The 25,182-nt window shown below is 35.0% G+C and overlaps 1 protein-coding gene across 3 annotated transcripts in view; it reads left to right on the top strand.

Moving 5' to 3' along the window:
* Cdh18 (cadherin 18) overlaps positions 1–25,182 on the top strand; it is a 394,050-nt gene that overhangs the window by 193,464 nt on the left and 175,404 nt on the right. For all 3 annotated transcript variants that reach the window (XM_070042219.1, XM_070042217.1, XM_070042220.1), the window contains exon 3: positions 15,540–15,834. In XM_070042219.1, the coding sequence (XP_069898320.1) occupies positions 15,540–15,834 (295 nt within the window). The remainder of the gene's footprint in view (positions 1–15,539; positions 15,835–25,182) is intronic.

The following is a 25,182-nucleotide window of genomic DNA, read 5'->3' as shown; positions in this document are numbered from 1 at the left end:
TATTAAGTTCCTCTGTAAAAATAATGTTCTGTCAAAAGTAATGAAAGTTCTGTTACAGAATAAATAAGAAGTTGTTGGGAGCTCTCAGTAGAAAAATTGTTCCAAGCAGTATTTTGATATTTACTAGTGAGCATAATTGATAGTTAACCAAACCACAGACTAAGTAACCAAAGTCAAATACACATTCTCCTCCCTGACATCGGAATAATGCATTAAAAAATCCAATCATTCATTAAACAAACCATTTTTACAAACACTGCTGAATGCTGACTAAATTTTGTATGGACAAAAATTAAAAGGCTTTTTCTATAGAGGTTAGTTCAAAGAAGAATGATCTTAGATGTATGAACCTGTGTTTAGAGACAGATAAAGTTTTCCATAATGATTCTTGCTCCCCTATTAGAGGTACTTTCTTTAATCTGCCATTATAGTATGGAAATAATTCTTGTTCCATCTACAAGGGGCCTTATTTCTCTGATTTCCTTCATTTGCCTTGTTGTTTGTTTTTAATATTTAAGGACTTGAAATCAGGGACTTCTCACTCACTTGGCTTTCTTATTCATTGCTGCTACTCTACCACGTGAGCTGTGCTTCCCACCAGGCTTTTTGCTGGCTATTGGAGATAAGGTTTGCTAGTTAATTGATCCTTTGGCTAGCACTAGACATGTGAGCCACCAGTGCTTGGTTCCCATAAATATTTTTGAATAACATAGGAATTCTTCAATGCTATTTTAATGAGGGCGGCACCTGACCTGTGTAAGACTTCACAGAGTTGCACAGGCTCAGGTGAGAGTCAAGCATTTGTAGGGCATTTAATAGAGATTATTTGGAATAAAAAGTGCTTTGGAATATAATAGGCTTTAATCTTCCTTCTTTATTGGAGGATACAAGATACATTCCTCCCTGAAATGGTTTTCTCCAGACTACATTGGTAAGGGTAGTTTCACTGAAGGTAAAAGGACATGTGGCGAGCTACCATGACCCCAGATGAAAGGTAGGAGTGAGGTGATAAAAGGGAGGTGGTTGATCATGACACAGAATGCTGTTCCTAAAGTCAGTACGTCAGATCTTTCCTCATTAGAGATATTTTTACTGACTGTATGAAGAAAGTTCAGGTTCAGTTTCACACCCCACTGCTTCCTGTCTGAACTGTAGACTCCAGACATGAAGACTACTTCATTGATCCTTTTGTGAGCTGCTATTGTAGACTCCACATCCAGTATTTGCCCTAATATTCTTTGTTGTGATCATGTCCCTTGTCACTCTATAGCTGATTGCTCAATTCAACAAAGATACAAAGATACAAACCACAGCAATGCAATTTCAAGATTTGTAACAGAAACTACAATTTAGCAAGTTACCAATAACTTCTTGACTAAGGTTTTATAGATGCTCTGTACATTTTTAAAACTTATTATCCCGAGCTTTTCTGTAGTTCTATACCATATATGAAATGATGATCAACATACAAATATAGATTGATGCTGATATGTATGTATGTGCACCCTAATTTTTCATTAAACTATGGACAGAACAAAGATGTGGACATTAAGAAAACAAACTCCTTTCTGGGCTCATGCCTATAATCCTAGCTACTCAGGAGGCTGAGATCTGAGGATTGCGGTTCAAAGCCAGCCCAGGCAGGAAAGTCCGTGAGACTCTTACTTCCAGCTTACCACCAGAAAACTGGAACTGGTGCTGTGGTTCAAGTGGTAGAGCATTTCTCTTGAGCTGAAGAGCTGAAGGACCAACAAAAAAAGGAAGAAAGGAAGGAAGAAAGAAAAGAAGGAAGGAAGGAAGGAAGGAAGGAAGGAAGGAAGGAAGGAAGGAAGGAAGGAAGGAAGGAAGGAAGGAAGGAAAGAAAGCAGACTCCATAGAAGTATGTCATATTTGCAAATAAATTATGTAGATATTAAATTATATTTTATTGCCTTGGTTCTGAAAACACAGAAACTATATTTTTTTAGTTTGTGCCAGTCCTGGGACTTGAACTCAGAGCTTGGACACTTTCCCTGAAGATTTTTCTGCTCCAGGCTAGCACTCTACCAGGTGAGCTTCAGTTCCAGCATTTTTTGGTAGTTAGTTGGAGATAAGATTCTTAAGTGCCTTCCTGATCTGGCTGGCTTTGAAACAGGATCTTTAGTTCTCAGTCTCATGAATGGTTAGGATTAAAAGATTACAGGCATGAGCCACATGTGCCTATCGAGATGCAAAATCTTTATTTCTTATGGCCATTATTAAGTGGTTGTGTGAAGGAGTTCTCCTGAGTCAGGTTTTGAGTATAATGCTTATGGACAGCATTGCCTCTTCCTTTGTCCTCACATTTCCCCTCCCCTCCATACCCATAAATTACATAATGCTTTTTCACATAGTGTATATTGAATACAATGACTGCCTTTGCTTTTTTTTTTTTTTTTTTTGTCAGTCGTGGGGCTTGAACTCTGGTCCTGGGCTCTGTTCCTGTGCTCTTCAGCTCAAGAAGAGCCCTCTACCACTTGAGCCACAGTGCCACTTCCTGTTTTCTGGTGGTTCATTGGAGATAAGAGTCTCAAGGACTTTCCTGCCAGGGCTGGCTTTGAACTGTTATCCTCAGATCTCAACCTCCTGAGTAGCTAGGATTACAGGTGTGAGCCCTGGGCGCTCGGCTTGCCTTTGCTTTTTTCAATCATCCCTTTGAGGGATAGATGCATTTATTCTGTAATATGATATAACATGTATGCATTTACAAACATTTATTTTTTTCTCTAATTATGAGCCAGAATATTTATTTTACATGTGTGTCAATCTTGTGTAGCTCTTCTTCCCTAAACTTATTTATCATAGGTCTTTTGTTTCTTTACCTCCTGTTCAGTACTCATGTAATCTTTATTTAACTTGCTCTACCCTTCATTAGATAAAATGAATTTTAGAAAATGTTGAACTACAAATAATTTTTCATAGAGATTATGGATGTGTTCTTTATTTAAGCATGAACTATTACTAACTGGTGCTATATTTATAATGACTATGAATTATAGCTCACCTTCATAGAGATATTTAATTGTTGTTGTTGTGGTGGTGGTGGTGGTAGTGTTTGTGTGTGTGTGTGTGTGTGTGTGTGTGTGTGTGTGTGTGTGTGTGTGTGTATGGCATTTGGAGTCAAGGCCTTCTGCTCTATGAGCTAGATTGCTCCAGTGATCCGCTACATTTGAGCCATTCCTCTAGCAAGGATTTTGGCTGGCTGTTTTGAAAATACAATTAAAGGGAATTTTCTAGCAAAGCGGGCTTTGAAATTTGATCCTCTTGACCTCATCCTTCTGAGAAGTTAGCCTTAAAACTCTGAGCCACCAGTGTCTGGGAGATGTTTATATCTATGGTATACTGTAATTCATCTGAATTGAGCATATGCATTTCAATCATCTCATAGAGAAGAGGAAATCATGGCTTGTGCACTATAAGAATTTATCAGATTTTTGGAGTATCTTTAAATTATTGTATGTACTTGAAGCTTAGATGTGTTCATAGGCTGATTCAATATCATAAGGTTGTTAACATATATTTTGTGGAATTTTCCTTAGTTTAAGTAGATTTTTCTTCATTTAAGTAGATGTTAACCTTAAGAAAATATTACCTATGCATTCTTATCTTTAAAATATAATAAAAATATATATCCATGGAATTTTGTATATAGAAGGTATTAGAATGAACTAGGCAACAATAGGCAATTTAAAATTATAAATATTTTATTTTTACTTATATATAAGTAATATAAAAAGCAAAGTAGCCATATAACTTATAAAGACCTTAGTGCAGTCCCCAAATTCTTGTCTTACAGTAAACAGGTAAGATCTTGTTGTTAGGACTCTGTGATAAGGGATAACATTCATGGACATGAATAATGCAGAGCTCCTAAAAGCCACAAACAAATGAGAAAACCTATTTCAAAAAAGCATAGAGTAAAACACTATGCTTTACTTGTCTGTCTTAACATTTAAACTGAAATTTAATCACCATGATCAGATACAAAGATGGGAGAATGGCCAAAAGCTGATTGGCTCAGCAGATTTCTGTGCTGATGGATCCATTACTGCCTGGATGGATTCATATATTAATGGGTTATTCATGCTGAGGGGCATTCATAAACGTGAGCTCTCCTGGGCTGTCTTGTTCCAACCAATGATATAATGAGTGCCTTACACCATGATGGGACATTACTAAGATGTCCATGTGAATTTTCCACGTGAGGTCACTCACAGAATGTACAATATCCACCAGCGATTTCCTTGTCTCTCAGAACTATGAGGAGAAATGCTATTTTGTCTGTAGTATTCAGTAAAGGAAAACAATTAAAACAGACCAATATAGGCACAGGACAAAAATTGCAAAAATCATCTGTATAGTGTGACTGACCTTTCCTTATAGAATTGAAGCTATCCTTAGACATCAGGAATATTTGTGAATTCTATTAACTTTGTTTTAATGAGCATGAGTTCACCTAGGTTACTTTGCAAAATAGTTATATATAAAAATCGGCTCATGACTTCTTTCCTTGCGTGATGCTTTCAAAAGAGAAGAAAAATCTAACCTGTTAATACAACAACATATGAGTAATATGCATGCCAGTTTATGTCATTGGTTATTTTATTATGTCTGATTGTTTCTAGCTTCTTAGCTTTTATAGAATCCATTTTTAGAGTGATTAATTGACTTATTTAAATGTACATTACTAATATTTGTTAGAATCTGGAGGTGAACACAGACTTATAGACCGTCCATTTTCATGTTCTTTCCATGAACACATCCTGACCTCATGTATCATGAAAGAGTTCAACATCATGTGTCATATAAGATTTGCTTTCTTTTTGCTTTCTGTTTTTTTTGTTTTTTTGTTTTTTTTTTTGGTACCGGGGATGAGACCCAGGACATTATACTTGCTGGGCAGCCACTTTGCCACTGAGCTACTTATCAGCCCTAAGATTAACTTCAAACTGTGATATATTGACAAGCAGAAAGGTCTCATTGGGATTTTTTTCTTATTAGCAGAAGCAAGTATATAGAGGTTAGAGCAACAAGGAACTTGGATTCAAATTCAGTTCTGGTTTGAATGTGAAAAATGATACAAATAAGATCCTGTGTCTCTTTTGAAAGCTTGGTCCCCAGATAATAGAGTTAGTTGGGGAAGTTCTTTGAATTTGTAAGGAGATGAGGATGTGTGTCACTTAGGATACAAATTTGAGGTTACTCTTGGTCTCCTGTTCTTTCCTCTCTGTCTTCCGCGAGGAGACTGATTCCTAGCTTGTCTCCTCACAGCTGCCTCTCCAGTCATCAGAGCAAGAATTCCAGAATGAAGGCTGAGAGCTCTGAAATCATAAACTCCTATAAATCATTCCTTTTCTTTAAGTTGTTCATAATATATCTTGCAATGAAAAATCTGATTAATAGAAATGTATTTTACATCTGTGAAACAGATGTCATATTCAAAAGTCCCATCCAACAAAAACACTAACTATTCCCAAGGGCAGAAAAGCATTTGTTGAATTTAAATATTTTGTGTCAACAAATATTGAGGTATTATCGCAACTAGCCTACACAAAGCAAATATTTAGTCTGCATAAGCTTTCTTGATATAGTAATTAATGTCTGCAGTTACAGGATGATTTAAGATGATGTATCTATGTAATGTTGTACTAGAACTAAAAGATACATTTAAGTCCTTTAGGATGGAGTTGTTTTTGCATTGTTAAAATGGGAATTGTGATCATTCTCATTTAAAAACAAGGGAATTGGTTGCAGTACAGGTGAAGCTGAATTTGTTGTAAATCACAGGTTATGTAGTTCAAAGCCCACTTGTCTGAATATAGAAATTCTGCTTGCCAAGCTAGGGCTGAGTCATCATTCTGTGATGTTGATTGCTCTATAGCATAATGCCCATATGACAACAGGCAGAGCAACCTGAATTCATGCTTCTCAATGTAACAACAGCATACACTGAACTACCTGTAAAGCACTTAATCTTAATTCATTTTTGCAAAAAATATGTTCAGTTACATTTCCCATAGTAATATGTTCCCTGTGCAAAGAACATTTTAATTGAAAATGGATTTCAGATCTCAATGTATTTTCTTAACAAGAGGCAGTTATACAGTAGATTAACTGGATAAAAAAAAGTCTGATGCCTTTTCTCTTGACAAAGAATAGCTTGCCCACAGCAAAGAAATGTAAGAAGTAACCATGAATTATGGATGGGAAAAACTTATTTCTGTTTTTAAATTTTAATTTAAAATAAGAGACCGCTATCATTCCCATTGTGTTTTTCATTTTCACACACAATTCTCTTTGGACTCACTCTATGTTGAGTGTTTAATTAGTATTCTAACAACTCAAATGTTGAGAAAGAAAAGTATGCGAAAAATTTTTAAAAATACTAATCATTCTTCATGTGGCAAATTATTTTTAAATGTTTTCAGGAAAACTTAGTCTTAATAAAATCTAGTCAAGATGTATTCCATAATAATTCTGACACCCAGATACTGAATTTTGGCTTTTTAGAAATTTTCATGCTGCCTGCATATATATTATGACTTTTGCGATGAAACAAGTAAAGATTGCCATTTATTACTTTACATTGGTTACAAGCAGAGAAATAATTTTTAAATTTATTGGATTAATTAAAATACATATTTGGGGCTGGGAAGGTGGCTCAATGGTGGAGTGCTTGCCTTGCATGCCTGAGGCCTTGGGTTTGATTCCTCAGCACCACATAAACAGAAAAAAACTGGAAGTGGCGCTGTAGCTCAAGTGGCAGAGTGCTAGCCTTGAGCTGAAGAGCTGAGGGACACTGCCCAGGCCCAGAGTTCAGGCCACACAACCAACCAACCAAAAAAAAAAAAGCAATAGCATATTTATTTGAGTTTTTCCATGTTGTTTATACAAGCATTCCATTTGTGTCATATGCCTACTTTTCTGCAACTCAATAAAATAGCAACCAGTGTTCCCTTGGTTTGATCATTTAATTTTTTTTTTATTATTTTAATTTTACTGAGAAATATAATTTTTTTAGATGGGCCACAAATTTCCCCACAGAAAAATTTTATCCAAGACAATTCAAGACATGGCTTTGAGGTAACTATATATTTTATTGAAATTCAGAAGTCATTATTTAAATCTAAACAGTGTGGCAATATAAAAAGTTAAAAGGGAGGAAGAGAAATTATAGTAGAGCTCAAGGAAAAAGACATTTCTGGTTAATGTGAAATTGGAAACAGCCAACATGTATCAGGCTGTAATAGTCTTCTGTTTGCTAGGTAATCAAGAAAAGAATGAACTAAGAAGACCATAAGGGATTTCCAAAATACATATTATTATTTTAATTCCTATTACAAAGGCAAACCTAACAGTTATTTAAATATGAGGTTATATGTGTCTCATGGTTTTACCTCAGTCTGAAACAGGAAGGCCATCTCTCAAGTAACTCCTTCCTGCCTCTCTCTAAGACACTGAGTGAAATGTTGCTTAGTCTCCTTCTTGTTTGTCCTGGTGTGGGAATCATTGATTCAGAAAATCCCTACTCAGGGGTGTGTGTGTGTGTGTGTGTGTGTGTGTGTGTGTGTGTGTGTGTGTGTGTGTGTGTGTGTGTGTGTGTGTGTGTGTGTGTGTGTGTGTGTGTGTGTGTGTGTGTGTGTGTGTGTGTGTGTGTGTGTGTGTGTGTGTGTGTGTGTTGCTGTTGTTTTATTTTGTTTCCTTATTGTTTGATTGTGCTGATCCTGGGGCTTAAACTCAGGGCCTGGGGGTTGTCCTTGAGATTTTCATGCTCAAGTCTAGGTTTGTACTACTTGAGTCATAGTTTCATTCTGCTTTTGGGTAGTTAATTGTAATTTTAGAATCTCATGGACTTTCCTGCCCAGTCTGGCTTCAAATCACGATTCTCCAATCTCAGCCCCTGATTAGCTAAGATTACAGGAGTGAACCACTGGTGCCAGTTTGAACATCATGGGAAATGTGGATTTAACCCACAGCTAGATTGATCCCCTTTTTTCCAGCGTCTGACTGATCTTGATTGGAAGCTTTAGCTTCCTTTCTCCCCAGTAGAGATGGCCTGGAGCTTCAGATTGTTTTCTGGCTTTGTTCTGCTGTATTTTTATTTTGCCACACTGATCAGCTGTTCTGTTCCCCTTTTGTGGTTTTTGGTGCACTTCTCTTCCAAATCTGGTCATGTCTTCACTACTCAGTCCCCTTTTCTCACAAGTTCCGAACACTCCACACTCCCATCTTTCCCTCCTCTCTAACATTTGTGTTTTTAAGTGTACCATCCATCACTCTCACTCTATGTAAGAGTGTATACACAAAATTCTACATCCTGAAAGAGAAATCTTATTCTCCGTATCAGTTCATCTCCATCTTCTCTCTCCCCTCAACTTCTGCCAAATTTGTTTTGTGTGAGTTATGTTTTCATTTCCCTGGTTACTTACTTGCAATGAGAGCTGCTGGCACATATGGTAAATGTATGCATTACATTCTGGAGAATTTCCAAATATTTTTCTTTCAAAATGGCTGTACTATGCTTCAACTCCATCTGCAAAATACAATATTCCAATTTCTATACACCCTTGCCAACACTTCTTTTTCTTTTTTTTTCTCTGACAATTTGATATTTTAGTTCTCCTAGTGGGTGTAAAGTAGTATCTTCTTGTGGCTCTGTCATCTCACTAATGACTAAGGATGTTTATCATCTTATCATATCTTCTGGCTCCCTCTCTCTCTCTCTCTCTCTCTCTCTCTCTCTCTCTCTCTCTCTCTCTCTCTCTCTCTCTCTCTCTCTCTCTCTCTCTCTCCCTCTCTTTAGAAGTTTGTATATAAATTCTCATTCTATTGTTTTTTATGCTTGGATTTTCAACATTATTAATACATATTTCATCATGTATTATCTAAAAAGGATTTCACCTCCACAGTGACATTTTTTAATTTAATTTAATTTTATTTGTGAATATACTGTACAGAGGGGTTACAATTACATGGGCAGGATAATGCATACATTTCTTACCAAGCATTGCAGCCTCCTCCTTTGTTTACCCTTCACATCCCTTCGCAGCCTCCCCCCTCCTCTTCAATCCCAATCCTTCTCCTCCCCCCCCCCCACGCGCACCGACGTTGTAAAGCTCATTTTGGACATGACAACTTGTACTTCTCATTGTTGCAACAGGTCCACCTGTATCCTTAAACAACTGGTTTTTCCCCATCTCCTCCACAAGTTATACTGACATCAAATATAGTGAAAGCAGGGGTTATACTGTGGGGGAGGGACATACAAAGCAACAGAGATAATCTTATAAATGCGTTAGAAACACATGCATGAAAGAAAAAAAACATTAAAATACATATCTAAGGGTTCATTTTCCTGACCTCACATTATCTGACCTTTTCCGCTTGACTCATACATATACTAGATATTGCAAATAAGGGAAACCATGGGACCTATGTTTCTTTGGGCCTGGCTTACTTCACTTAATATAATTTTTTCCAAGTTTTTCCATTTCCTAACAAATGGAGTAATGTCATTCTTTCTGATGGAGGCATAGAATTCCATTGTGTATATATACCTCCACAGTGACATTTTTTTATTGTGAGAATACTGTACAGAGGAGTTACAGTTATATGGGCAAGATAACGAGTACATTTCTTTTTTTTGGGGGGGGGGGTCCGGTCGTGGGGCCTGAACTCTGGGCCTGGGCGCTGTCCCTCAGCTCTTCAGCTCAAGGCTAATGCTCTACCACTTGAGCCACAGCGCCACTTCGCGCTTTTTTCTTTTTGTTTATGTGGTGCTGAGGAATCGAACCCAGGGCCTCAGAGGCATGCAAGGCAAGCGCTCTACCACTGGGCCATCTTCCCAGCCCCATGAGTACATTTCTTATCAAGCATTGTTGCCTCCTCTTTGCTTCCCCTTCCCATCCCTTCCCATCCTCCTCCCCACCCCCACCATCTCCTCCCCCCACCCCCCACCAAAGTTGTAAAGTTCGTTTTTCCACATAAAGACTTGCACATCTCATTGTTTCAATGGGTCCACCTGTATCCCTAGTTAAATGATTTGTTTTTGCCCTTCCCCGGGAAAGGATGGGAAGGGGAAATAAAGAGGAGGTAACAAGGCTTGATAAGAAATGTACTCGTTATCTTGCCCATCTAATTGTAACCCCTCTATATGGTATTCTCACAATAAAAAAAATTTTAAATTCTACAGTGAAAGCAGGGGTTATACCATAGGGGAGGAACATACAAAGAAACAAACAAACAAAAAATACATGGCACATTATATATACTTTAGGAACAATAGCAAGAAAAAAAACACTTGTGTCCCTATCTTGGGGTTCATTTCACTTAACATCATCTTGTCTGGTCATATGTACATAGCTTTTAACCTTTTCTGCTTGTTCCAGACATATACTAGTTATTGCAAGTAAGGGAAACCATGGGACTTATGTTTCTTTGAGCCTGGCTTACTGTAAAAGGTTTTAATGTGAGTTACTTCTACTTTCTTGTATAGTGTAATTTGAAGCACAAATGTGCTTAAAGCTTCAAATTAATCTTTGTTTTACCTTCCAAAATATTCAACATTTTGTTCAACTTTTCTCTCAGTTACATTTCTACTTCTAGATCTACGTAGATCCTGAAAGTTTCATTTGAATTATATAAAATATTAATTATTTTCCTCATTGCCTTAACTGTCATGCTTTTCTCCATTTCCATAATTAGAGTGAGTGCTATTTACCTGAAATTGGTATAAGGTTTAATACTCAGATATTTTTACAGCAGACAAAGCACTTATTTATCAACTAGACCTCAATGAGAGGCAAAATAATGTGGATTAGTTCTGACAAGAATAGGCACTCAAGTATCTTCTTGTATGCAGTTTATCTCAGTTTTGGTTGATTGATCATTATTTGAAGCTTCCCCCCCAAAATAACTGGGAATCTCAGCCTCTGCCTGAATTCTTCAATGCTCAAATATGTAGCTCCTCAGAAAGGCACGTTCAAAACCCTGCTGATGGATATGAAATGGTAGAGCCTGATGCAGCTTTGGATCTTGTATAATAACATCCCAATCTTTGGATTCACAAAAGTGTTGCTTGATACTCTTTTGTCTTCTTATTCTTATTTACTAGCTTTTAACTAAGTGAGAATTCATTTTAAAATAATTTTGTATCCTGATCTTTCTAAATTTAGAAAGATCATTAAATTTCCTAACATTCAATTTTCATTGAATATCATTATTTTTGTGGTTGAATGTAGTACTTTATTAATATCTTAAATAATTATTATGTTACTAATATATAGTTAAAAATTATGACTAATGACTCTTTTCACAAGGAGATCAGAGTGTTAAGAGTTACCACCTTCTTCATGTCTATTTCTTAACATTTACTAGTCATAATTTTCTTATATGCTTATAATTTAATTAAAATTATAATAATAGTGGAATTCTAATATTTTCTGCTTTTATTTCTGTCTTTCACTGGAATGTTATTAGTACTTCACTTATAGAAATTCATTTAAATTATGTATTGAAATATCACAGTTTAAACTTGTTGACCTACCTTAGTATCAAATGTAGAAGCCCTAATGTCAAGAAACGTTCAGAATCAATAGTTCTGCCACTATCTCCTTAGCCTTTTAAAATTACCCTAAGGAATAGACTATCATCTTAGTAAAGAATTGTGCATTGGAATGAAAGCTGTAAATTTATAGGTCATAATAATAATGTGGTCTGGGATGAATAAATAGTTTTCTAGCGAGAACTCATCTGAGTCTTATTTGCATTGTTAGTGCCATATGTTAGCACTAAAAAAAGGCAATTTATTAAAATAATGCCACAACAGTGTTCATTCTATTTTACTTGAGTGAAGAATATATTTCACATACTTTTCTTCTTCACCCTGTATCCCTCCGTCCTATAAGAATTTAATTAGAATCACTTTATTATATAATCAAATGTGCAAAGATCATATTTCCTTTCAGTAGAATATAATGACATCTCTTTTTTATAAGATTTAATAAAATTTACAGAATCTAAAAATTCCAAAAATATGTGCTAAGACACTGGGGATGACCTTTCTTGGCATTTTTAACCTGTGACTTCTAATGCTTTCAGTTACTTTATGTAGTCACTTTTCTTAAATAATTTAGTAACTAGCTATACATACAACATAATATTTCACTAGTTATAATCAGTTCCATGTCCACTTAAAAAATAAATATCCACTCCCTACCACTAAATCGCTTTTGTTTTGTATCTTATTGCTACCTACAGTGAAAGAGCAAGGATTTCTTTGTGATTGTTTATATCTCTGTTAAAACTCACAGTTTCTATCCAAGAGCATTTTGGGTGTCTCTCAAGTTTTCTATTGTTATTCTTACCATTAGTTCTCCTTCCTTCCTTCCTTCCTTCCTTCCTTCCTTCCTTCCTTCCTTCCTTCCTTCCTTCCTTCCTTCCTTCCTTCCTTCCTTCCTTCCTTCCTTCCTTTCTTCTTCCCTACTGTCGTTCCTTCTGCTGTTCTAAGACACTATTCATAGTGTATCTTCCACACTCCATCTCTAGGAGGGTATATAGTGAACAAAACATGATAGTTGAGAAAGGATGTAGCAAAAAACATGAAGTTCTGATTGTGGATCATTTGATCCTCCAGAAATGATTCTCACCAAGATCATACAAATGATTGGTTGACTAAACTTTATTTGTGTTACTTTGAAACTATTTTTTTTTACAATTTATCCAATGTAGTTGAAATATTAAATAACTTTTAAATGATCATTTTTTCTCAAGGGGCAGGACTGGAGATTTTACCCATACACTTGCATAAGCTAGCCACTGAATTACAACCTCAACCCAAAGGAGGTCATTAATAAATGAATTAATTTTGTAAATTAAACACCTGAGCTAAATATTGTGAACAACTGAGAAAATAATCCAATTCATTTAAAATATTTTGGTGTTATCAAATAATATATATGTATATTAATCAATTAAAATGTTATTAATATGAACTATTTTCAACCTACTCATAGCTTCCAACAAATTTATACTGAGAAATTTATTACTCATAAAAATTCTATAAATTCTATAAAAGTAGTATAGAATTTATGTCTTAAAATTTAAAGTCTTAAAATTACTCTGGGTTCAATGTACAGTATTAAAAAGATAATTTTAATGATAGCTATAATTATTAATATGGGTTTATAAATTTACATATATATTTTCACACACTAATTCTCAAGCTATCTTAAACATACATGTATTTTGGGTTAAAATGAGTTCTAGAAAGGTTTTTAAAGCATTTATTTAGTAAATTTTTTACTTTGCTGTCCTTTACTTGATGTAAAGTTAGGCAAGATAAAATGGATTGGTCTGCCAACTATTTTCAGGACTGTGTCACAAATGATAAATCTTTTATGCATTCCAATTCTTTGTTAAGAGGAATGTCTACATAGGGTCCACTCAATTTGTCCTGTCCACATTTTTTTTCCCTCATTTGTGTGGTCAATGCACTAGTAACGTGTGGATATTCAAAAGCTAAATTATCCATTTGTGTTGATACATTTTCCACATTTTTATGCAAGATCTAAATAAACATTTTTAAATGATTTTATATATTGGATCTTATTAAGGGATTTTCATGAGAATGTTCTCTACAATAGCAAATATTTTTTCAAGGAAGTATTCAAATTATCCATAATATATTATCTAATATATTTCTGTAGTTTTCCTTTTCCCTAAAAAATAAGCTACTTCATTTATCTTTTTTTTTCTATATTTTATCTCTTCAACTGACTTCTAAGGGAGCAGACACTTGAAAATGAACCTTGAAATTTTCACTTTACTGTGACAAAAAAGTAACTGAAATGCCATGTGAATAAGGTTATATTTTTTCAATGTTTTCAGTGTCAGAAATGAGCAAAAGGTGACTAGCTGAGGTTATGTGGCCAAAAGATTTCATTTGAAGGATAACTGTTCAGTCTCTTGGGAGAAACCATTCTTCAGCTACATATTTGTGAGTTCAGAAAATATTGCTTCTGTTCCAGCTAGTAGTACAGTACTAGCCCTCCTGGAAATATTTCATTCAATTGTAATATTGTAAAGTAAAATCAAAAGTATAGATGCCAGGCAATTTAAAATCATGGAAAAAATAGTCACATAATGTTAATAATGTTAATGTTACATTCTCAACTAAAACGTTTACTGATTATTTTTAAATATATACCAAAAATATTTGGATATTTTAGTTGTGATTTTTATTAATGTATCTTAAGTAAATACTAACTAAATTAAATACTAATTTTAATGAAAGCCTAATTAAATTTAATATTGGCTCATTAAATCTCTCACGGTTATTTACATTAGAAGTAAAATTTCACAAGACCCAAAGATAAAATCTCAACAATATATTTTATATTCTAATTATAAACATTTATAGTACAAGTCTATCTTTCAAATCATGACATTAATACTGCTTTGACAAATATGTGTATTAAGTGAAATTTTAGTTGTTGATTTGCGTCTCTGACCTACTAAATTGTAATCCTAGCTCTGAGGATAAATTAGAAGGAATATTAAGGGAAATTAAACAGCACATTATATTCATATGTATGAACTACAAAGGCTGAGTAAAATTTCTCTCCCTACCTCTGTATTTAGTGAACCAGAAGTAGGAAGCCTACAGCCTAGCCCTATAAGGCTTGGAGCTATTTGGGAGAAGATTGTAAACACTCATATGCTCTTTGGTACTTCTTTTGGTTGCCCGTGGTTTTTGGCTTGGGTTAGTAATTTTTATGGCCCATGGATTATAATATAGTTATCCAAATGGCCCTTGGCAGTAAAAAAAAAGTTTCTTACCCTGAGTTAGAACAAGTCTTGTTATCTTTCTTTAAACAATCATTATTTATTGATTGAAAGCAGTATTTGATTCTCAGATAAACCTTAATAACATATTCATAAGTAGAAGAAAAATGTGAGAAAATAAGTAAATAGAAAACATGCAAGATACTTTGTATAGGAGGAAACCATATGTGAATTATTGTTAAATCCAGGTATATTTAGGAGAGGAACAGAAAGGTGTAATCCCTATGCATATGATCATACAGCATAATATTTATTGAAATGAAGTCCAGGAAATGCAGAAAAGAGGATTTTTTTCTGTTTTGCTATTTTTGTTTATTTTCTTCTTGTTCTGATGGTTCTAAAATTTAAATGTCTTTGGGGGTGTAAGGTGAGGCCAGGAAAAGGAGGGATGAAGAGGAAACAGGAGTAGCAGTGATACTCATTGGACACTATGTGAAAATGAACTTTACAACTAGTACATAGGGTTGGGAGGAAAAACCTGAGAGAGAGCATGGGACAAGGTGACCTTGTTCAAAAAGAAATGTAATTAACCTGACTAAGATTACTGAAACTCTTGTGCACATCCCCTTTATAAAAACCATAATTTTTTTTAAAAATCCAGGTAGAGAATTTTCAGAGAACAGGATCTGCAGTTGCAGTACAATTACAAACTGAGTAAATTGCTGATTATTTTACAGCTGCACTCCAATTCTGACAAAGGTGACGGCTCTGTCAAGTACATCCTCACGGGAGAAGGTGCCGGGACAATATTCATCATTGATGACACCACCGGTGATATCCACTCCACCAAAAGCCTGGACAGAGAACAGAAGACACACTATGTGCTTCACGCCCAGGCTATTGACAGACGGACCAACAAGCCTCTTGAGCCTGAGTCAGAGTTCATCATCAAGGTTCAAGACATTAATGACAATGCTCCAAAGTTCACAGATGGGCCATATATTGTTACAGTGCCTGAAATGTCAGATATGGGTAAGCAAAGCCATTTTCTACTAGAGACATTAACATGTTCTGGAAAACCCAAAAGTCATGTTTTAAAAGCCAGTTTGTAATTGTGTATGTAGAACATGGGAAATTCCCATTTTTTCAATATTTTTGATGCATAAAATATTCACCACTGTTGCATCTATTAAAATATTCAGCCCAGTCAATTTTGGAATGTGTAAATCCTGAGAATTATTTAATCTCCAGTAACATTACAAATTAGATACTGTCTGTGATGGTTGCTAAACAAATATATAATTGATTTATAGTATTTATATACAATTGTTATTTAAAAATGCCAACATATCCAATGAAACCTTTTTCCTAGAAGAAAGACTACATAATGTTGAATTTTTATGTAATCTTTTCCACTTCATGCTCATGATTAAACTATAATAGCATCAGTAGGAATAGATGACAACTTAATCCATAAAAAATCCCATATACTACCAAGTATTAACACACCTTATTTATTTCAAAATATTCAACAACCCTGGTAAATATTTCATACATTTTAAAAATATGTACATTGAAATAATATACTGTGCAATTTTCTGTTGAAATAATATACTGTGCAATTTTCTGCAACTCACAAATCTAGGGAGCAGCCTAGAAGAAATTCATTCTTGCTCACTGGCTGCAAAGACTGGCTGTCTTGCATTTGATAAGTCAGGATCCAGGAGTTTAGGTGTCCTGCAGACTCGTTGATAATCCACCTCTCACAATCTTTTGTGGTCTAGCTGTTTTTTTAATAACATATATTAATTCCCTGTAAGGAATTAAAATTAAAGTCAAGACATCATATGAGTTTTTTTTAATATCTTTGTGAGATTTTAAACCTAGAGTTATAACTGTAGAGAATTTTTATTCAAATTTTACCTCAAGTATATGAGTATTCTTTTGTAGATACTATTACACTATTCAAATCATTCTGAATTTGAATATTAACATGAGGATTTTTTAATGCAAGGAAAGAACTTCTCACCTCACCTGCTTTAGCACTCCAGCCTATTGTAGATCTCTTGAGACACCTAGACAACTCTTGAAGCTGCTGGAGTAGTAGGTAAAGAAGGAAGAATAAGCTCTTACCAAAGAGTCTTGGGGGTATATGGCAATTGCTCAGCTCTCTCTTTGTGGCTCTTAGCAGATAGAACATAGAAACCAGCCTCTGCAAATTTGGGCAGAGATCCAGAATACCATGCATGCTTATAATTATCCAAAGATAACTGAGAGAATATAAGATATATGATTGGTTCAGTAATGTTAGTGTTATTGGCTGTTTGTGTGCAAACCAAAAACCACAATTTATTTTTCTCCATCAAGGGACTCACCGTCTATTAGCCAATCCTTTTCAACCTTACAAAGACAAAACACTATGAAAAAAAGTAAGGTCTAAGAATGACCCCAATAGGTTACTTCTAAGAGTTGAATGAGAATGAGTGTGTGTGTTTTTTGTTACTGGTGTTTAATTCTGTCTGAGCACTGTCCCATAGCTTTTGCAATCATGGTTGGTGCTCTTCCACTGCAGCCAAAGCTCCATTTGGAGTCTTTTCACAGAAAATTGGAGATGAGAGTCTCATGGACTTTCCTGCTCAGGCTTTCTTTTAAGCTCTAGTCTGAGATTCCCACCTCCTGGTCCTACCTAGGACTACTGACATGAACCATGAGTACCTGGCAAAATGTTTGTCCACAGAAAAGAATATCAGTATTTTCAGTAATGTAGAGCCATGACAAGTCATATTTTTAAAAAGAAGTTTTAAGCAGTTTTGTAGCTTTCATTTAGAAAATGATGCCTTGAATTATTGAGGGAAATTCAAGTTAATCAATATTTGATGAATATATATTAATTTATGTAAATATATTAACATAACTGTATAGATTCATTTCAGATATATTATAATTCTGTAGCAATTTCAATGGAATGAAACATCTGAAGAGTAACATTGTAGCCTTATGGAGAATAACAGTAACCTCGTTAGGTCTGTGAGAAACAGACATTTTATTGCATCAAATTGCATCTTCTTTTTATTCTGTGTCATGCAATATATTATCATGCCAGCTCTGATGATTATCTTGCTCCATTTTCATTACATTACTATAACTAAACACCTAAGGCTGGGAATCACATAAAGAAAAGATCTGACAGTCTTTGAGGTTAAAAGTGGAAGATCAAGGTGCACAATCTCTCTAGTCTCCTGGTGAGGGCATCATAGTGGATGGCATTAAAATAATGAGATCTCTGAGGTTCAGGAGTCTGCTTCAGCTTCATGTAGCAACTCAGTTCCCAGAGAACTGACTAGAGTCCCCCCCAGGGCTGCATTAATTCCTCTGACAATGGGTTCCCCAATGCCTTAGTTATGCCAACAAAGTCCCACCTCTGAAAGATTCCATCACCTCTACATATCAACCTATCAGCATCCAGCTTCCAGCGATGAGCCTTTGATGACACCCTTAGGCCTCTTCAAACACAGCAATTAGCCTTGTTGCCTTCTATCAATTATCTTCTGAGGATACTTGGTTGACATTTTCTAACAAGTTTATCATGATTTCTATAACTTTATGACATGTCCACCTATAGCAGAACTGAGATTTTAAATTGAACATTTTTCACAACTGAAAGAAGAAATGAGTCATGAAATACAATTACCCTTGCTTTTGAAATCTGAGCCAATCAGCTGTATATCACCCTAAAAATATGAATACTATTTTTAAATTGGACTTATTGCATAAAACATACATACATATGACTCATCTTATATAATATGGAAAACATAGCTTATAAGTGATTTAGTCACACTAGCAAACATATTATCATCCAAAATTCAATAAGTTACTTTTCTTTAAAACAATAACATCTCTATGTTTGTGTGTGTGTGTGCACATGCGTGTTTATGTATGTAACTATACTAGAATTTCTGAGTTTATAGATTTGGTGTCACAGAGACTTGGAATGCTTTAGTACCAATTCAAATTTGGCTTTATTGCACTCTCTGTCAACATTTAAAACTGTGCTTTACATCTAGACATTGTTTCAACTCAAATCTCACTAGATCACAGCACTAAGTAAACATCACCTCTTCTTTCTTTTACAAAGTAACAATTCTGTATGGGATTCATAAACCCCACCTCTCCAGAACATTCATAAAATGTATCTTTCACTTACCATCATTTGAAAGTGTTTAAGAGTTTATAACCGAGTATAGGTGCCTTTAATGTATGACAGAATAAAATATTATATGTAGCCAGAATTATGACTTTTTTGTCTTGTGCAAATAATTCTGTAAAGTTAGATATTCAGATAAAGGAAGATGCTTTACTTTGCTGCATAATTCTTAAAGCGACCAGGGTCCCTTATTCTTGGAGATGTTTTGAGATGCCCCTAATCGCCCTTGTACCTTCACGTTCCCCTCCAGTGGTTGCAACCGTGGCCTGTTCCTATGCAGTCTTTGTTGCAGAGCAACAAGGGACACCAGCTGCGCTGACTTGATTGCACTGATGGTTGGCTCCTGATTTAGTTCTGCTCAGGGATCTTGGGAACCTTCCCCTGGACCTGCGCCAGAATCTAGTCGCTGTTTTAAAATCATTCCCTTAGGGACATCATGTTCACAAAGAGATCGTAGCGAAAATGAGAGTCAGTACTATGATTCTCCATGGGGCCTTAGCGAACACTTGAGGAGAAACAGAGACAACTGATGAATCCTAAACTCAGCCAAAATTATTCCTTATTTTATTCCTCTCAGAACTTTCCTCACTGCCATCATGCTTCGATGTTGTAACAAACCAGCCCATGATTTAGTGATCACAACCGTTTCCCTTGTTTCTGGGGCTATGGTCTGAGTCGTTGATCACAGGATCAGACTGCAGTAATCTGGTAGTTAACATGGTGCCATCCAGGATCTTAATGCTGGGTGCTAAATGCTAAATTCCTCAGCAGTATAGGGTACTGACTGGGATTTCTGATACCTCATTGGATGGTTTTTCTGTTTCTAGTGAGGGAGTTTTGAGTCGCTTCATTTATATTCTTAAAGAAGCATTTCCAGAGAGTAAGAGAAAAGCCCAAGGATTTAGAGGAGAAAACTTGAGTTTTGGTTGACATTTGTTGTTTTGTTATTGTAACCTTCTCGCTTGAAACCTAACATCCTCTAAGTAATTGTGAAATAAATGTGTAGACATATTTTCCACTCAGGATTATAATTTTGGCAAATAATGTACAAAAGTACAGGTTTTATTTTTAGATCAATCCTGATTAAATTTTTGTTGTTGTTGAAATTCAGTCATGAATGCACATGCCTAGTTAATTTATCAACATGACCCAATGATTGCTATCGTACAAGAGATAATTTGTTTTTCTGTAGCTCACTTCTTTTTTTAATTGTCAAGGTGATGTACAGAGGGGTTATAGTTACATGAGTAAAGTAATAAGTACATTTCTTGTAAAACTTTTTACCCCTTTCTTAACTTTTCTCCTACTTTCCCACTCCCCCAACTCCCCCCTCCACAAGTTGGACAGATCTTTTCCACGTTGTCTTGTGAATATCGCTGTTGCTGTGGTTCCCCCTTCTCCTTTTTCTCACGATCCTGTTGTTCCCATTCCCTTCCCTAACTCAGATATATGTGTATAAAACACCAGGCTAACAAAATCAAATACGGTGACAACAGGGGATATGCAATAGGTGGAGGAACATACAAACGAAACAAGAAATCACATAGTACATATCTTATATGGACATATGTATGTAGCTATTGAGCTATTCATCTGCTAATATTATCCTAGATATATATTAATTATGGCAAATAATGAAAAACATGGAACCTATTTTTCTTTGTTTCTGGCTGATTTCACTTAATATGATTTTTTCCAAGTCTTTCCATTTCCTAACAAATGGGGCCATGCCATTCTTTCTGATGTAAGGATAGAATCCATATATATATGTGTGTGTGTGTGTGTGTGTGTGTGTGTGTGTGTGTGTGTGTGTGTGTGTGTGTGTGTGTGTGTGTGTGTGTGTGTGTGTGTGTGTGTATATATATATATATATATATATATATATCACATTTTCTTGATCCATTCATCTACCGAGGGGCATCTGGGTTGAATTCATATCTTAGCTATGGTGAATAATGCTGCTAAACATAGTATAATCTTGTTTGTGGTCATCTGGGTAAATGCCCAAAAGTGGGATTGCTGGGTCATAGGGGAGCTCTATGTGTAGTCTTTTGATAAACCTCCATGCTTTCCTGATTGGTTGAACAAGCTTACACTCCCACCAACAGTACAGTAGAGTTCCCTTTTGGCCACATCACCTCTATAGATTTCTTGAATATAACTATTTTAACTGGGGTGAGGTAGAAGAGGAGAACCTCTAGGGTTCCTTGGCACAGGCCAGAATTTTCTTAATAAAGACCCAGAAACACAACAAATCAAAGAGTGGTGGGACACTTGGGATTGCATTGAACTGCAGAGCTTCTTCATGTCGAAGAACATAGCTAGCAAGATCAATAGAAGACCCACAAATTGGGAGAAGATCTTCACTAGCTGTATAACAGCCTCATATCTAAAATATACTTTGAACTCAAGAAATTAAATCCCTCAAAACAAATACTCAAAGAAACAACTGCTCCACCAATAAGTGGTCTAAAAACTTAAAGAGAGATTTCTCTCAAGAGAAAATAAGAATGGCCAATAGACACACAAAGAAAAGCTCTACTTCTCTGGAGAAAAATGCAAATCAAAATGTCTATTCCTTTCTTCTTTTATTTTCACTTGCTTGTTGTATAAGGAATCCAACTCAGAATGTGCTCCTCTTCTTACACTGCTTTCCTTGTAGCTGGGACTAGCAGCCTGCTCTTCCACACCTGGCACTAATAGGATCCAAACTTCAGAATCCATGTTATGTGCAGAAAATTTCCACAGTGGACAATGGTTGAGGCACATACACTTAACACAAATTGACTTTGGGGATACATACTGCTTTTACAGGAATGAACATTCGTTTTTAACCAAATATAACTGAAAATTTTAAAGGAGATAATACTAAGTTCTCTGTGGCTTATTTTTTAATTTAATATTTATTGTATTGAGCTTTGGAATTACTTTGAATTATGTAATAATATACTGTGTTTAAGTCACTTAAATACATTTTTCATTTCAGTGTCAGGTATCCCTAATGAAATATGTGAACCATAAATATGTAAGGACAATGTGAATCTGCTGAAAAGTTGCATATGAGGGTAGCAGCAATGCTCTCAGAGACAGATTTACTTAATGTGATTTTTATCTTTATCTTTATTATTATATTAATTCTTGGATACAATCAATCTCATTAAAATCCCTTTTTTTTAGCTCCTCAAATTCACTATTTGTACTTGTAAATTCACTCTTATCTACCACAGACATTTGACTATTGGTGTGAGCTATTTTATTCTTTGATATTCCATTCTGATATGGACTTTTTCATTTACTGAAACATTTTCTGATTTATTCTTATTTTTCAATATTCCTCGAGAACAATTTTTAAACCTTTTTTTGTAATTGAAGGCTTAATGGTTCTATTGTTTAACATGCTAACATCAAGCCTGGTCATGGACATAGAAGAAAAGTTACCCAAGGTAAAGTGAAACATAATTCAGTTTGTTTGTAGAGGAAAGGTTTAAGAAATTCTTCATTTTTTGGAATATTTAATTTAGTAAGTTGTCCACATTATTTTCACAGTTCTAGTTCTGGTATTCGCAAGGGCTTAGTTGGACAGAGAAATGTTGATCTTATCGGGGACAAATATCTGATGCACCTTATTTATCCCAACTTTTCTCATTCATCCCAGTTTGATGATTTTAATGATCTCAGAATGTTCAGGGTATTTTATCCACTGTTGGAATCTTATCTTATGGTTTCATTTCTTTTTGAAATTCCTTGGGCATATCTCCTGAGACATAACAAAAGGGAAATATATCACAACAATTTTGAATGGTAGTTTATGTGCACTAACAAAAATAACTTAATTTCAGATAGGCCTTGATTTCTCACTCACTTCAATGTAGTGCCATCGTTTCCCAGTGGCACATGATACTGTGCCACCGCCTTCTCCCCTCAACAGGATTCTATTGTAGTACTTTATATTTAATTACTGCTTTGATTTGAGAATACTACAAACAGATTTGGAAACATGATATTTACTTTTAAAATTACACCAACAGTATCCTACATTTTTTTTATACTTGTATTCATCATGCAACATTTGTTTTCTTCCTTGATGAATAGGACAACTAATTCTAACCATACATCAAATAATTTAAAAATGTGATCTAGATCATTTGACACACCATCAACATACAGCGTATAGAATGTCTAGTCTTAAATCGAAGGAGAAATAGTAAGTTGGAGGTTTAAGTATTTACCTTTGAATGATGTTTAGAGAAAGAATTCGTTGTATCCACAATATATTCAATATTTCTGTCAGTTGCAGTACCAGTATATGCTTAAATTGCACAGTCAGAGCATAAATTTGGTCATTAAGCAATTTCAACACTCATATTCTTATAACTGTTTCCAGAAAAGTTGATAAGGAAACAACACTCTTTAATCCTCTCTTACATATTCTGTTGATGGATTAGATATTTTAAGCAAGAGAATTACAGCAAACACTTGGTAAAAAAATTAAATTCTAGTGAATTTCCCTGCAGAAAAGCAGACTAAAAGATTCTTTTCTACTTCTATTTAAAATAATGTCTCTACTCATTCAAAGATCTGTCATGTTTTATGTGTGTATATATACACACTGTATATAAAACATGCATTTTCATATACATATACATTTTCATGAATATTTTCATGACAAATATATAAATGTAAAAAATAATAGATTGATTTGATCAAATGTTGATGTTGATATGAAAGGACTTGAAAACATTTACAAACTTTGAGCTATAGAAAGACTAGTAAACTTTTACAATTGTGTAGCAGAAATATTTATTATGACCTTAACTTCAGCTAAATATTGAAGACAAGACTTTCATTATTAAAAGATATTGATAATACCAAGAGGAAAATAAAGGAACTTTGAAAAGATCTTTTCTAAAATGATTTACATAAATCACACAAATAACTCACTGGATATTTTGGGAAATATTTAAATGTGTAGACATCATCAATGAATTTGCTTTTTTTCACTGTAGAAAACATACTCCCTAAGCATAATAATTTTATATAAAATACATTCAAGAAATTTCTAAAAGGTCTTTGACTCAGCTTACAATTTGCTGAGTAATTGAATTTGTTGAATTAAAAGTACTTATAATACTGAGGTACTTAGGCTTACACCTGTAATTCTAGCTATTAAGGATGCTGAAGTCTGAGGATTGTACCTTGAAGCCATTCCAGGAAGAAACATCTCTGAGATGTTATTTCCAGTAAATGACCAAGAATCTGGAAGTAGATCTGTGGCTCAAGTGGAAGAGAGCTAGCTTCGAGCACCAAAGGTCAGGGACAGCATATAGTCAGGGAGTTTACACCCCAGGATCTGCATACATACTCACACAATACTAATTATGCTACAGCCAACTTTAGACCTTGAATTTTATCTTTGGTCTGCCATATGCATTTACTACTAAGAGAAAAGTGAGTGACAGTTGGGAAAATTTACAAACAACTTCTGTAGGGGTGTTCAATCAGAAAAAATCAAATTCATTGTCAGGTCAGGTAATAGAAGGTGAAATATAGCGTGTAAGTTACAAAAATAGTAGATTTGAATGCCAGAGTAGAGGGTGAGTAAGCCAAGGTAAGAGTTAATAAGAGAGGAATATCTAATCCTAGGTGGTTAATGCGGTGGGTGCCAATTGAAAGAGACAGCTGAATGGGTGCTAGAACCGTCCAAGCAAGGTCCTGATCCACAGATTCCACTCACAGAAGAAGAAGAGAGGAAAGAGAGAAGAGAAGAAGAAGAGGGGGAAGAATGAAGAGGGATAAATTTCCTGTTTTCACAATTCTCTTCTATAACCCTTTCCCCATCACTTTCATTTATTGAGCATGACTAACCAACATCAGTGGCACATGTTACATTCCTGAAAATCAAGCTGAGATGGCAGGGTGAGAAATGCTTCCGAAAGCAATACAAGGGTACACTTTCTACAAGATTGGCAAGGTGGTGGCATTGTAACTGTCCAGTTACTTCTACACCTGTGTCCTGTAGGCAAAGCACAAGGATCAAAAGCATCTCTGTATGGTTGCAGGAGAGCTGCACAATTTTACCTTGGAGCTGGCTTTTTCCTGCATATTTTCCCACAAACACCCTCTTCTTAAAATATATTGAGCAGCTTATCTTTATAAATACAAAGTGATTTATT

Source organism: Dipodomys merriami, unplaced genomic scaffold (genome assembly GCF_024711535.1).
Source record: "Dipodomys merriami isolate MVZ:Mamm:240054 unplaced genomic scaffold, mDipMer1.0.p SCAF_32, whole genome shotgun sequence".
NCBI classification, from domain to species: domain Eukaryota; kingdom Metazoa; phylum Chordata; class Mammalia; order Rodentia; family Heteromyidae; genus Dipodomys; species Dipodomys merriami.
The sequence above is the reverse complement of the archived record's forward strand: the minus strand, read 5'-3'. Positions and strand labels throughout refer to the sequence as shown.